At 40.8% G+C, this 14,169-nt stretch overlaps 2 protein-coding genes across 5 annotated transcripts; one reads left to right on the plus strand and one right to left on the minus strand.

Moving 5' to 3' along the window:
• Positions 1-1,431: 1,431 nt before the first annotated feature.
• Positions 1,432-9,810, minus strand: LOC116252532 (uncharacterized). 2 transcript variants are annotated; one of them, XM_031626864.2, is made up of 7 exons: positions 9,082-9,810; positions 4,692-4,766; positions 4,087-4,618; positions 3,518-3,903; positions 2,741-2,964; positions 2,448-2,595; positions 1,432-1,923 (listed from the first exon to the last, which is right to left on the minus strand). In XM_031626864.2, the coding sequence occupies exons 1-7, from the start codon at positions 9,658-9,660 to the stop codon at positions 1,795-1,797; spliced, it is 2,073 nt and encodes a 690-aa protein (XP_031482724.1). In that variant the 5' UTR covers positions 9,661-9,810; the 3' UTR covers positions 1,432-1,794. The 2 variants fall into 2 exon arrangements, with proteins under 2 accessions (XP_031482724.1, XP_049933440.1); XM_050077483.1 differs by lacking the exon at positions 1,432-1,923 and having other exon boundaries at positions 2,522-2,648.
• A 91-nt stretch (positions 9,811-9,901) lies between these two features.
• LOC116252534 (THO complex subunit 7A-like) lies at positions 9,902-12,970 on the plus strand. Of its 3 annotated transcripts, none has more exons than XM_031626869.2 (4): positions 9,915-10,052; positions 10,261-10,447; positions 11,592-12,222; positions 12,568-12,970. In XM_031626869.2, the coding sequence occupies exons 3-4, from the start codon at positions 11,629-11,631 to the stop codon at positions 12,697-12,699; spliced, it is 726 nt and encodes a 241-aa protein (XP_031482729.1). In that variant the 5' UTR covers positions 9,915-10,052; positions 10,261-10,447; positions 11,592-11,628; the 3' UTR covers positions 12,700-12,970. The 3 variants fall into 3 exon arrangements, with proteins under 3 accessions (XP_031482728.1, XP_031482729.1, XP_031482731.1); XM_031626871.2 differs by having other exon boundaries at positions 10,261-10,367; XM_031626868.2 differs by lacking the exon at positions 10,261-10,447 and having other exon boundaries at positions 9,902-10,052.
• Positions 12,971-14,169: the final 1,199 nt, after the last annotated feature.

The raw sequence follows: 14,169 nt of genomic DNA on the forward strand, positions 1-14,169 counted from the left end.
TGTTTCAAGTATGTAATCTGTTCTAACATTTGAAGCAGATGCATGAGACAATAACATATTGTTACTGTTGTCAAACGGCCCCATAAAGTACCTTAATTTTTTTTTTCTTTTACGACTGTCCGACGGTCTTCATTTGGACTTTGCATATAGCTGCATACTTGATTCACTGCCGAACTTATATCTGGTCGTTTGTTAGACATAGATATTGTAGGGCTCTCACTATGCTTTGGTAGCGAGAGACATCTTTAAACGACTTGCAGATCTTACCCAGTTTGACGGTGGCACTTGCTGGAGCAGGGGACGGTTTAGCGTTCCCCATCCTTGTCTTCTTCAAAGGTCCCTGAACATAGCTTTGCTGATCCAGAAAGAGATTGTCCCCATCATAGGTTGCCTTCAATCCAAGGAGATACGATAACCGTTCTAGATTCTTAATACAAAAATTATTCTTTCATTCATAGGATTAGTGACTGAATTGCCTTTGTGGACATTCCCATGATGAGCGTACCGCCCACATACGCAGGATATAAATTTGCACCAAATTGTGTTTAAAGATAAATAATGGAGCATCAGAGTTCGTTTATTTGTTTGGCTAATACACCCAGAACTTGGGTGTTCTATGAATAACCTGAGAAAGGTCAGGTTTTGCTCTCCTTTTAGAAAACCAAGTTTTGCCAAAACCGGGTTTTACAAGTTTTGACAGCACCAAATACTCCAGAAAAGCCCACACCCCTTTAATCTTAAGGCATACCTTCTCAAACCATGAAAATTCTAACACACTGACCATTGAAATTCCTTCTATTCATATGTTCAGCAAATGGAAGTTGCAGTAGCAAGTTGTTCTTATTATGTTGATGACAGGTGAGTATTTAGCGTCGCAAAAGTAGCGCCTTAGAATAGCTAAGACAATATAATGACAGGTTTAAAGCTTGACCCACGAGCTTCAACTTAACGCCCTTCGTATCCCCTTCGCTACATATGGTGGTCTAGTAGTGGATTAACATCAAATAACGTCAGGCTATGAAGAAAAGAAAAACCAGTGCTGTAACCATTCTCTCTTTGTTTTAGGTAAGAGAGATTATCCCACCATCTAAATAAGAGTCGAAGCTCTCACCTCCCCATGCTTCAATTTGCATATAGAGCTCACCTCCCTTTTTGGTACAAGAGCTTAACCCCCAGCGATCGAACTAGTGATCACAAGCCACACATACGCCTCCAGCCCACCCGTTTGAGCTATACACCTTGGAGCCAATGCGGTCACTTTGTTTCGAAACTTAAGAACGAAAAATCCTGCAGTATCAACTAATGAAATTATATCCCATTCGCACGTCGCAAAAACATGATCATCATTCCATCGTTTTCGCATAAGGAGATCATATTTAACACTTCACAGTCAATCTCGTAAGAAAAAATCAACAAGTGTCTAGCTAGAGCTAATTGTAGATGACCGAAAGCAGTTTTATTATAAACTAGATTTCAGGGAGGTGAGTTAAGCTACACACCAAAGCTTACTAGCAGTTTATTCATGAAAGGATTTTCTTTTAATGAGTAACAAAATATTATGGACACAACAAGTGTGCAGAGAAACATCCCCCGCACAGGCATAAGCCTCAGAAAATGACACTTGCGATTGTAGACAAATGCACCATCATTGGAGCTTTTTGTTAACGCACTTGAACAAAAATCAAGAAAAATAGAAATTAAGATGAGAAAGAACTCCTGCAAATAAATGCGCCCCAACCCATGATCTGGACGGACGGTTTCTCAACTCAAATGGGGGTTGGGTTGCGATTGTAGTCAATTTTGAGTATGTTGTCTGCAGCCCTTCGGTCCGTAGTGCTGTGAGCTGCGCCTTACAACTTTGCCACACAAAGCACAGAAATGATTTTGGCAGGACCAACAGAAGATGTGGTTGTTATTTCCGATCTGTATTTTACAAGAGAAAAAAGATTTAGAGGAATGAAATGGAAAAGGAAAAAATGCAAAGGTTAGTATATCCAAATTCACATTGCTTTGGAGTTCAACATGTTAAACATGCTTCTGTGGCATCATGGGACTCGAGTGCATAGAACGAACCAATTGTCAAACATATAGTGTTCATGTTCAAAAAAGAAATAGAAGAGACAAAAGCATGGTCTCCATTGTTTAGATCAAAACTTTATTAGACTTAAATCAATGATGTAAAGCTTTATTCCTCCTATGAACCTCTATCTATGCATTTAGGAAACAAGATTTTTGTATCATTTCCTAGCTAATGGACACATTTACATGCATATGGTTAGTTTCGTAGAAAGTGCAGCCAACGTTATCCCTTAGCACTAGCTATTTCTGAATCCACAATGGTAGGCAACAATGTCTACTACTTTAAAATCTGTAGGGGAGAGAGCATTTTAAAATAGTGTAGCTACCCATGCTCCGTGAAGATTTCTTCCAATAACTAGACTTCTCACCTTTGCATTCGCTTGACCGCAGAAGGGACAAGGATGAGCAGCTTCAGGATGCAATTCAGCCTGAGCCTGAGCGATGGCTTGTCGATCATTCATCTGCCGCTCCCAGTTTTGAATTTCTTGCGCAGCAAAAAGTGTACAATTTCCTTCGCTTCAAGGATAATGAGGTAGGTTTAGATTTGGTTCCTTTTTATGGCAAGGTTGCTTAGATTTTCATCACAATGAAAGAAAACCCAATTCAGTGGGAAGAAACCAAGCAGAACAAAGCATGTAGGCAGCTATCGTAAAAAATGTACCTAAAATGATCATAGCCATCAATTGCCTTGTTGCACTTATAGCAAAAGTACTGCCCACAGTTCCAGCACTCCATCTTGTTGCAACCTTCAATTTTTGAGATTGCCATCTTGCATGAAGGGCATTGTTTTGAAACACGGAGCACCTCCTTGACGCTAAGAATCTGGTTTATAAGATCTAGCTCCTTGCGCCTTTGATCGGCCTTCAGCTGACGCTTTTGGCGCTCCTGTAGATGTGGCAAAAGCTATACAGTGTCAAGAGGTTGTCATGGTAACAAACCTACACATTCATGAAATGAAACTGGAATTGTTTCAGAAACAAAAATTTCTGGAAGCATGTTACAAGGAGATGAAGAATGTATAAAACCAATATAGATATCTTACATCCAAGAAGCATCATATCTCAATATAAATTCAATTTTGAGAAAAATGAAGGCACGCACCAATATCCAAATATAATAAGTAGAGTACATGCACACAGGAATCTAAGACGGAAGTCTCAAATCAAGTGGGATCAGGCAATTGCCAAGTTAACGATGAAGATGAAAAACCAAAGGTTGAAGTGGTGGTACCTATCGGCTTTGAAAGAACAGAGATTTCACAAGACGTGAGGGTAATTGGACAAGATAAGTTAACAATAAACATGTTATTATCCTACTCCAGTTCAGCCACTTTCTGCAGTTCTTTACCGACTCCAGCTCATGGGTTTTAGACTTTTAGTACTAGTTGGAATCAATCTGCTAATCAAATATTTCCACCATAAAGTTGCTGGGTCCAAACCTGCAATATCTGAAGCTTTGCTTCTCGCGTCATGCATTCTATTCCTACATGACGATGTTCACCACAGAGACTGCAAAAGCTAAAGAAACACTTGGTACATTGAGCATCATGATCCTTGTCCTCCAAACAGGGAGTTTCGCACCTTGGGCAATACACTAAATCAGTCATCGAGTCCAAAGTTCTTTGCAATAAGAGTGACTCCCATCTTTCAAATGCTTCAGCTCCAAGAAGACACTTAAGCAGTGCAGGTGGTAGAATGCTCTTACACTTCACATCAGGACAATGCAACTTGTCTACTGTACCTTCATTTACATGCATTCTTGACAAGGTTTCCATGCATTTCCAGCAGAAAAAATGTTGACATGGGAGTCGAACAAAGTCCAGTCCTGACAAATCAAAACATTTCAGCATTAGATGGTAAGAGTACAAAAAGAGAATGACAACACTTTCCGACCAAACAAGATTGTTAAAGAGTTATAGAACACATTTAAATTTTAAACCATGACAATTTTCACAAAAAGCAAAGCAAATCAACAAAGATAAGCACGACTAGAAGTTAAAACCAGTACCCAAGTGCTCACTGAGGCAGATGGAACATGTATGCAGATTTTTTTGAAAATCCTCATGACACTTGTTCTCATTATAACTCATAAGTGTCAGAATATTTGCACTTGGAGAGTCACACCCTGATACTGCCCGTTTGTCTCTTACAGAACAATCATATGGACCTAGTCTGATCCCCCTTTCACACCCTAAGTATGGAAGAGATGAACATTTTAGCCATTCAACACACTGGTATATTACTTCCTGCCCTTGTCGCTCAGTGCAGATAGTGTCCAACATGCAGCAAATATCACTTATTCTTTTAGCATCCAGCCACTCAACATAGATCCTGAAGTAGGGGGTTCTGTGACTTGGATAAGACAAGGGCAACAAACATGTCAACTTAATCGGGGGAAGATGCTGAACCTTGAAAGAATACACAAACTCATCAGATCCACAATTCCCAATATCCCTTTTATGAGCATCCCCAACATCAGTGGATGAGTCAAGCTTTACTGAGACAGTAAAATCATCAGGAATTTCACAGTGAATATGGATCTGCAAAAACAATATAAACGAATGAAAATCCTCTTTCCCTCATCTGTGTGCAATTTCACAGGTTATAACAAACCTGGAGTGCTCGCAGTCCTCCCTTTCTTTCAGAATAACTAATATTTTCCCCATAAATCGCCTTCAAAACTAGTTGCTGTAAAAAAAAAAATCAATATTGGGAAAAAATATGCAGAATCAAATTATCAAAACAAGTGAAATTCACTATTTGGTGGCTTTAATTCACAAGCACACATTCAAAATAGAAGTAAAAGTTGTCACTAAGAACAATAAAAAACAATGAAGGATCAAGAAGATAAAACCAATTGAACTCGAAGAGATACTGGGGACTGCAATTCTGTTAGACACTGATTAAGCATCAACTGGTTATCCAATCAGAGTAGACTCTGGAATGACTTTCTCAAACATAAATACTCTTTTATCAGTACCGGTTCTCGAACCTTGAACCTCAGGTTACACTATCATGTGGTCCCACCACAAGGCCAGGGGACAACCTGTCTCAAGCATAAATGTTAATTCTCTCCTGAATTCAACAGAATTTGGTCCCATTATGTGGGAAACTCTAAGATAGACAAGAGGATGTATCTAGTCAGTTAGGATCCATTCTGGTCCCTGTTTCACGTTCAATTCCATTGTGAACCCATTAGATCACTGATTGAGTAAGTTCTAACCAGTCAAAAGTTGAAATGAACCCTGTAAAGTGTGAAGTTTAACACAGAGTATCTTTGCTGTTCAGAGCTTAAGCACCTTTTCTTTCAGACAACTCACCTCAAAAGAAACCCTTTTCACCAAAATAGCTTTAAATATGTAAGACACTTTCTTTCCCTTCCTGCACCTTTTCTTTCTTCCCTAAAATTCTAGTAAACCTTTGGTAGTCTTAATAGCAATGGAGCTGCTGTAAACCATCAAGTGGACAGATCAATAGTTTGGTAATCTTAATAGCAAGGGAGTCGCTGTAAAACATCAACTGAACAGATCAATAGTTTAGCTTTACGCTTTTAATCAGTGGTAGTCAGCAGTCCCAAATGCCCAATATATTTTTGGGGGACACCACCTTTATATTTTGTAATCAATCTTCATACTCGTTAATGATCCCCCAATTGGTTTAATCTGTGCAATCAAATATACATGTCCGCTGTTCTCACATTAAGGAAGGACAATTCAGGGGGCAAAAGTTCTCTCTTGGATGTGAGCTTGAAAAAGTTATAAAAAGGCAGCTAGCTTTGATTGTTTTACAAATACATGCCCAAAAATTGAATACATTCAGGTTCCCAACATGTACAGGTAATTCTCAAAAAGGCAACTTTGGTAACCACTATCCGGTCAACTACGGCGAAGTATGAGCTAATGACATAAGACGACAAAGCAACCCCCCCCAGACAAAAACCTCTAGTTGCGAACTAGAGCTTGCAACCCCGCTTGACATCCGTTATCATCTCTTTGTGTGTGTGTGTTCTTGGCATCAAAACCTGAGGGAAAAGGTGGAAGCTATGTCACATGGGTGCGAGGTGTGGGTGCGGGATGCAGCAAGTTCCAAAAAAAATTTGGGTGCGGGTACGACAAGATCATATGAATATATATGTATACATAACACATATATTATATACATATATATGTTATTTGTTATATAAGTAATTTTATTTGTCTATATTTTAAAACTTCTTTTTTATCAAGGTTACCTTGAGTCGATATATCAATGAAAACTTGGCCAAATCATTTTTTAGAATGGTCAAAACTCATTTGACGCAGTGTCAGCCACACCAGCACCAGCAGCCGCACCAATGCGGGTACGGGTGCACCACCAGAGTTGGCGCACCCGTGTGATTTAGGGTGGAAGTGGTCCATTTGGACCGACTGTAAGGGTGCTGCAGCTTTTACTTGTGATTGGCCCACCAGACCTTAGAATATGCATCATGATCTCTTTCTTCACCATCCACTTCAACTTTTGCCTCTACAAGGTCAACAATAGCAGGTCAAGGAGCTTCATTGCTACTGAAGGCACTAACGCCCTGATCGGTTGGAGGGAAAGAGAGGGAAAGGGAGAGATTGAACAATTAATCCTTTGTTTGGTTGATTAATTAGAAAGGAGAGAAAAGAAAGAAAATTAAAAAGTTTGTTTGGTTGCAAAGGAAGGAAAAAGAAAGGGAGGGAAATGAAAGGAAAATGTAGTGTAAATCCAATCCCTACAAAATTGGAGTGATTTGGAAGGAAAGGAAAGAGCTTCTTCTTTCTACCCACAATACCCCTTTTACCAACGCCTTCACGTTCTCCTTGTCTTCCCCCTTGCTTCTGTGTTGCGTGAGAGCTCTTTCTACCGGCTTGTAGGTACTCTCTCTCTCTCTCTCTCTCTGGTGTCCAATTCGACTCGAGGATAGGTTTGGGTCAAACCCAACCCGTTGACACTCTCTCAAGGGTATGGAGCATGGACTCTCCATCGAACACAAGACCGGGGCTCCAAAGAGAAACCACTCAATCTTTTAGGCATTTTGAATTTTAGGGGTATTATTGTAAAGTATTATAAATTAAATCATTTCATTTCCTTTATGTAGTCCAAACAAACATGATTTTAGCCTTTCATTTCCTTTCTATCCAAACAACTTTTATAATCATCTCTTTCCTTTCATTTCCTTTCCATCCCATTCCTTTCCCATTCTCTTTCCCATCCTTTCCTTTCCCTTCCTTTCTATCCCTCCCTTTCCCTCCAACCAAAGAGGGCGTAAGGATGCTCTCAATTAGCTCCACCAGAATACTCACCAGCATTTACTTTTGATGGCGATGATTTTTTTGATCAATTGGTCTATCAATCATTACTGACCCTGTATTGAAGATCATTTGCATGGATTTCAAACCATGCTAAACAAAATCAACATAAAAATCCTGAGTTTATTATTATTAAGTGCTTGCTTGAAAATCGAAGTGAAGACTTAAGAAGCTAGGTGTCTAGAAAACAAAAAGGGCAGATTGCATCCTATTCATCCAAGAAGTAGAATTATTAGAAAACAGACCTACAACTAAATAGCAATGAAATCACTTTTAATTTTTAACAAAGAATTGGGAGCAACTAAACAGTTAGGACCACTTCCACCAATAAGTGCAACACTGGATCCACAAATATGGTTCCAGAAGAATGAAGCAGCACAATCCCTGAAAAGGGAAGCATGGAATCTGCTTTGTTCATGCCTACAAGTTTGTGCAGTGTTCCTTGGAGAAGTTTTGAAATCTGCTAGAGGGTTACAGGAATCAAAACAAATCCAGAGAAGAGAAGTACTTCACCAGAAAGCCCAATCGGCTAAAGCTTTTTGGAAGACCACTCTACGTTGGTCTCTTCATCTTTTAATGCAGATTACTTTGCCTACGCTAGAAGTGACGGTTCCTCGTGAAGGATACTTTTAACTATGGAAACATTAATTTTACTTTAAAAAGCCAAACCAGGCTTATTCACCTGAACAGCAACTTTAAGCTCACACGTTACAGCAAAATTGGGCTTTGATAAAACAAGGTTACCAAAGAAACCAGATTCTTACAATCCGTCCACTGACGTTGAACCTCACAGAGGATCCTATTAAAAGAACCAGATTTAACTCGACCTACACTACCAGCTAGACTCAAAATTAACCTGAGTACACAAATTGGAGGATTTCGAGTTTCAACACATCCTGTAGTTTATTTCGCTCAACACGAAGGGCTGTGAATCAAGTCGACCATATTAAGCTCAGGTATATGCAGGCACCATTCTCTTCGAAGATATTAGATACGAAACCATTCTCAAGCTATCCCTACAAACAAGACATTACAATCATACGGAAAACACATTCTTGAAAGTTAGATCACAAGATTCAAGAGTTGAGCATAGCTCTGAGACTATCTTGACGCAAACCTGAATTCGTCCAACCACCCGGTCAGGTAGATCCAAACTGTCCTGTATTTTGCTTTAGTTTGAAGGCTAAGACACAATTCTCTTTTAAAAATTTTGCATAGGAGACTATTCCCAAAAAACGTCGATATATGGGATGCTATGTTCATGACACGCACTGGTCAGTGGTCACTTACGCTCATGCACTCCAGTGGATGAGATTTTGTTGTCAATAAGAGAAAACGTAAATGTGCCTTATTTAGTGATCCTTCCCCTACTTGAGCGTTGCCAGCAAGTATTTATTGTTTTTGTAGGTTGTGCATCACATTGGGTTTTATAGTTACGGTATTATACTTACATGATTCTTGTCCTTATTTTATGTAGACAAACGAAAAAGATGTAGAAATGGAAAGAAATCTATAGAGCAGGATATACAACATATCAGCAGGATTAAGGATGTAACGCGTTTCCGTAGTGCGTTCGCTTTTAATATGCGGATGTAACCCAGTATGATAGTGCGCTTGTCTTGGCGAACAGAGACACACACACAGAGAGAGGAGGGGGAGGGGAGAGAGAGAGATAAAGAAAGAGTAAGTACCTCATCTTCCTGCAGTTCCTCGTTGATCCTGATCTCTTCCTCGCTCAGTTCTGGCTCTTGAGCACCGATAGCAATCTCTGCTAATCGGTCAAAGACCACCTCCGCGTCGAGGGCATCCGTGCGCTCATTAGAACTCTCTGCCACTGCTAAATCTCGTTCTTGCGACTCAATCGTAGCAGGTTTCCCCTCCTCCCCTTCCTCAGAAGAAGAGGCAGAAGTAGTATCGTCAACCTCCGGAGGTGCAGTAGTAGCAGAAGGCAAAGAATCGCAAGCCAAATTCAGCGACCGGCCGCTCCTCGGATCCTTGTCTCTTTTAACGGAGCCTTCGTCCACGGAATTCCGTTCGTTTGCTCTAGAACGTGTCACGAACTCGGATATGGGAACCTGGAGAAAACAGGCGTCTCGAGAGGAAGCAGGGGAGACCCGATCGGCATCGGTGGGGGAAGGTTCGCCGTCGGCCCCCTGGGTTTCTCCACGGAAAGGACCATCATCGGAGGAGGAGACAGGTAGGTCCTGGAACCTCCAATTCTCGGGGAGAGGGAGGGAATCCTGGTACCTCGGCTTCCTCCCCTTCCCCATCACAGCCAGAGAAGACTGGTCATGCTTCCTGCTTCGTGGCGCAGAACGAGGGAAAGAAGGCGGGGGAAGGAGGAGCCTCAGAGGCGGCGACAGCCAGGACAGAGTCACCGGATCTTCTACAGTTCTCGAGTGGGGATCTGATCCGACTCACTGACGTATCCACTCCGGTCACAGGTAAAGGTTCGGATACGGGGCAGGATCCATAAACTTGTTAACTGGACTGGGTTCAATTCCAGATGCCTTCCGTTTCTAGAAACGGATCCGACGAAATCCAGCCCGCCTCTTCCGCGCTTCCTCCGCTCTTCCCCGCCCCTTTTCATAAACCCTGGTACCCCGTGGCGGTCTCCGGCGACATTCCTCCGTCAAGTCAGACGTCCCGGCGGCGTGTCAAGGTTCTCTCTCTTTCTCTATTGCAGAAATTATTTTGTGGTTTTTCTCTTGATTGTGTTTTGTAACCGATTGCGGGAAGGGTCGGGATTTTTACTTATGTAGGATAGCTTTTGTTGTGGTCTGCGAATTCTAGATCTGAGAGGTCCATACCAGTGTTTGGTCAATGTATTTTTTTTATCGTAATTACTGGTCGCTGTTTAATTTCTTCAGACGATTGGAGACCTCTTTTGGTTTGGTCGGGTGAAGAAGAAAGTTTTTTCTGAAAGAGTTGCTGATACCATTTGCGGTCTTGAGCCAAGCGTACTGGCGCATTTTGAGTTATGAGTTTTTCATGCTTTACCTGCTCTGTGGTCTGGGTTGGTAAAAATTGGAAGACACTAGCTTATCCACATACATGGTTGGTTGAGAAATTTATGTTTTTTCCCTCTTTGGTGTCATTTACTTGTTTCATCTCGGTAAAAGTGCGTATCTAGTCTAGCTTTGGCCGAAAGTTCTCGAGCAATGGCGGACACTTGAAATGGTCGAAATTGGAAATGGATTTCTGAAATATGTACAACATTTTAGTAGAAAACTTGTTTTCCTTTGTATGATGTTAAATTGGCCTAGGTCAAACATCTATTTCTTTTATCTAAGAATTCTTACCATGCGGATGGCGTGCCGCTTGTTTCATGATAATGTAGAGAAACTTACTGAAGAGTTTTGGCCATTCAGGACAGTGAATTTTGTTGGTTAAGCATAGAGAACCTTTTCCTATATCTGATTCTTGTCCTTCCATGCTTATGAAAAGATTGGCTTATCCTATTTCCAGTGGTAATTGGGGATATGAAGCTTTAAACATCTGCATTTGCCAGTTTCTTGTCTACTTCGGCTTGAGAGCTCTTTGAAGTTTGACATTGTGGGATGAAAGCATTATCATCCCATATTGGATAGGCTTTCTTCGAATAATGTCCTGCAGCATGAACTAAGATGAGGGCACATAATACATTGAATGTGGTCTGAGAGGAGAAACAGGGGAAAGGACACAGTGATCAGGTAAGGTGCTTTGGTAGGACATTTGGAGATAGAAAATAGTTGACATGAAGAAATAAAATGAAGCCTGTTGGTGTATTCAACCATCACTAGGTCTAGTTTTCCTTTTGCGTAAGTATGATTAGGAGTTGCAGACTGCATCTCTTAGGATCTAAGATGTGATGCCATTAAAGCTTAGGTGCTTCTATGGTGAACATCTTTTGTAGTGCTATTTTGCTTTTTGGAGGGAAAAAGAGCCTTCACTTGATTGCATGTACAGTCACAGCGTATCTTGTAACGTGATATTGTTGCAACAATTGGATGGACCACCTAGTATATGTGATCTGCCACAATCGATGATTTGGTAGGAAGGCAAGGGTCTGAAGGGTCTTGCATTCCAACGGTACAAAGGTGTTCTTACAGTTTGAAAGACAACAGCAAACTGTAAATGTCGACATGCCATGAGTATATTGTAATAGTTTCTTATGTTCATTGCCTCGCTACCTTATACTGACACTTTCCTTTTTCTCTAGTTGCCTGTTTTGCAAGTGATTGCTTTTGTCTGATAAGATGTTAGTGAAAGGGAGAAAAGTTGCTGTTAGGGGAGATGAAATGGGTGCCCATTATGCGATCGGCCCCCTTGATGATGATGTAGTTATAAAACACAGGCTTCTCACTCGAACCACAACGACAAGGGGTGAACCACCTATAAAGAAGCTCCAGAAAAAGTTTGTGGCTTTTGCTCTTGAGATTGACAAAGACTCAGATAACTACAGCGACTGCGATAGACTTTACAAAGCATTTTTGCAGGAGATGGCCACCTTTGAACTCCCTCTCCTTAAGAGCAAGGCAGTTATTAGTGCAAATCTTCGTGAAAAGGATAATTTTAATGAACTGCAAGAAGAGATAAACTGCCAAATCTTGCAGGCTCAGGCTGACATAGAAGATCTGAAGAAACAACTTGAAGAGAGTAAGATTGAGAGACAGCATAAGGAGGAATGTGAGGCAATTCGAAGGTTAATTTCAATGCAGCCACCAAGATCTGAGACACAAAAATATATATCAGATCTTGAGAAGGAGATAGCAGTTTTGGAGGCAGAGAACACGGCTGGTTCAAGAATGTTGGACTTACGCAGAAAGCAGTTTGCTCTCTTACTCCATGTGGTGAGTTTCTTTGCACCTTCCTTCTTAATACTCACTCTTGCTTGAGTTTGAGGGAATGAGATAAATCTCTTGTAACATCTAGAATCAGTAAGCAAATTGATGGAAACTCTTACATGCTTAGTGCTTGATTGTTCAAGCTTCAAACAGGACAGGAGTGGATTAGCCTGATGCTTCTCGTCATGAACTTCGGGACTTCATGCATCTAGTATTTTAAAACCTAACCTTATGAACAAAGATCAATTGATTGCTTGTTATTGAACTTGTAATTATGGTTCACTAAGGACTGCATTTTTTCAAATTTTTTCCATCGCCATTTTGTTAATTTGCTTCATTGCATTTCTCCAGGTGGATGAGTTGCAGAGCACCATCGATGAGGACCAAAAGAGTTTGGCGGAGGAGCTAAGAAATGCTATGGAAGAACAGAAGGTTTCTTTGGAAGAAACAAATGAAGGCCCGGAAGCCATGGCTGTTGACTAGTATCTCATCTATCTCAAACTTGTCTCTTCCACAAGTCAGCAGATGCTATAACCTTTTTCTCAACTACCATGCCTGATTATGCAGCTCTAATGTTTGTATACATCACATAAGAAAAAAGCAAAAGGGAATATGGAGTTGTTCAGTTTTGAGGATTTGTTTTTTTTGTTTAAGATTGATCTCTCTTCAATTTGTTAGGTCGCATTTTTCTGAAAGCATGCGCTACATGATCTTGTAACCTGTCTTCCTCGTAGAATCGCTTTTTATTCCTTCCCGTTCAAGCTGTCACCTTTCTCTTAATCTGAGTTTTACTTATGAAGCTGCCTGGTAGTATTCTGTGAGTGTGGGCCATATTTCAATCACAAGGCACACAACAATATTTCATGTTCAAATGGAACAAGGCAAACAAATATCATTATACTTCCAGTGCAAAATTGCCTGAATGTGTAACAGATTCATGAGTGTGCTTATAAAAGATTATCTGTTAGTCATATTTTCTCTGCAGAATAATCAAATTATTTGCTAATTCTGCATGCACAGATAAAGATTGTCTTTAATGGAGGGCAGATGTTGCTCATATTACATTTAATTTTTGCAAAACTTGACAAAAAAGCTGCCTAGCTTTTGGGCACATACCAAACGACCTACTAACCTTTGACGCGTAACAAGTAGGCGCTTCAGTTTTACTCAGATCACCGTCTGATGGCGAAAGTCGTAAAATTAGAATAAGAATTTACAAAACAACCCTCACAAGCAAGATATCTCAAGAAACAGAAAAAATAAAATAAAAGGACTGCTGGACAGCGAGGAGGAGCCAGTGGAAAGATGAGGGGACTTCATATTCTTAATGTCGAGTGGACAAAGAAGCATATCCTATGCCCTTGAAAACCTCATTGCAGAGGTCGAACACCTTCAGAACCAGCGGCTTCGGCGACAGCTGCCGCCTTGTCTTCTTGCTGCTACGGCGCCTCTCCACCCCTCTTCTACCTCCGCCACTGATGCCGAAAATGTTGCCACTCATTTCGCGTTCCCATCTCTCGACGCCGCAGCATTCTTCTTCTCCACGACCCTCATCCCTGCCTTCAACGACACGATCAAGACCAGAACCCCCAAATCCTCCTAAAAAACCACAAGAAATCTAAGCCAAAAATAAAACCCCGGGCTCCCAAACTCTCTGCCCCTCGTTCATGATGAACCAAGCTCTTATGAGTCAGGATTATAGGAATGCTCCATTAGATCACTTCCTTTGATATTTTTTGGAATCAAACTTCTTGGAACACGGATGGATGCGAGAAGAACAAATAGTCAACGGCATGGAATTAACTCTCAAGGATAAAAAATAGAAAGCCCAAATAGAGGGAGGAAATCTCCGCAGCCCCTTCTTTCTTTATTTGGAAGTTAATGAAAAATGGTCTAACAGACAAGGTCCTTTCAGTATTAAAACGAGGAAAAATCGAGACAATTTCTTGACAA

The sequence above is a fragment of the Nymphaea colorata genome, chromosome 4 (genome assembly GCF_008831285.2).
Source record: "Nymphaea colorata isolate Beijing-Zhang1983 chromosome 4, ASM883128v2, whole genome shotgun sequence".
NCBI lineage: Eukaryota > Viridiplantae > Streptophyta > Magnoliopsida > Nymphaeales > Nymphaeaceae > Nymphaea > Nymphaea colorata.

Bases quoted from the DNA above. Each gene is read 5' to 3' on its own strand.
- LOC116252532 (XM_031626864.2), bottom strand. From the start codon at position 9,660: ATGGGGAAGGGGAGGAAGCCGAGGTACCAGGATTCCCTCCCTCTCCCC. The intron at 4,767-9,081 runs GTACTTACTCTT...TTTTTTTTACAG, and splicing joins AGGAACTGCAGGAAGATGAG to CAACTAGTTTTGAAGGCGAT. The intron at 3,904-4,086 runs GTACTGGTTTTA...TTGATTTGTCAG, and splicing joins CTGCCTCAGTGAGCACTTGG to GACTGGACTTTGTTCGACTC.
- LOC116252534 (XM_031626868.2), top strand. From the start codon at position 11,629: ATGTTAGTGAAAGGGAGAAAAGTTGCTGTTAGGGGAGATGAAATGGGT. The intron at 12,223-12,567 runs GTGAGTTTCTTT...GCATTTCTCCAG, and splicing joins TTGCTCTCTTACTCCATGTG to GTGGATGAGTTGCAGAGCAC.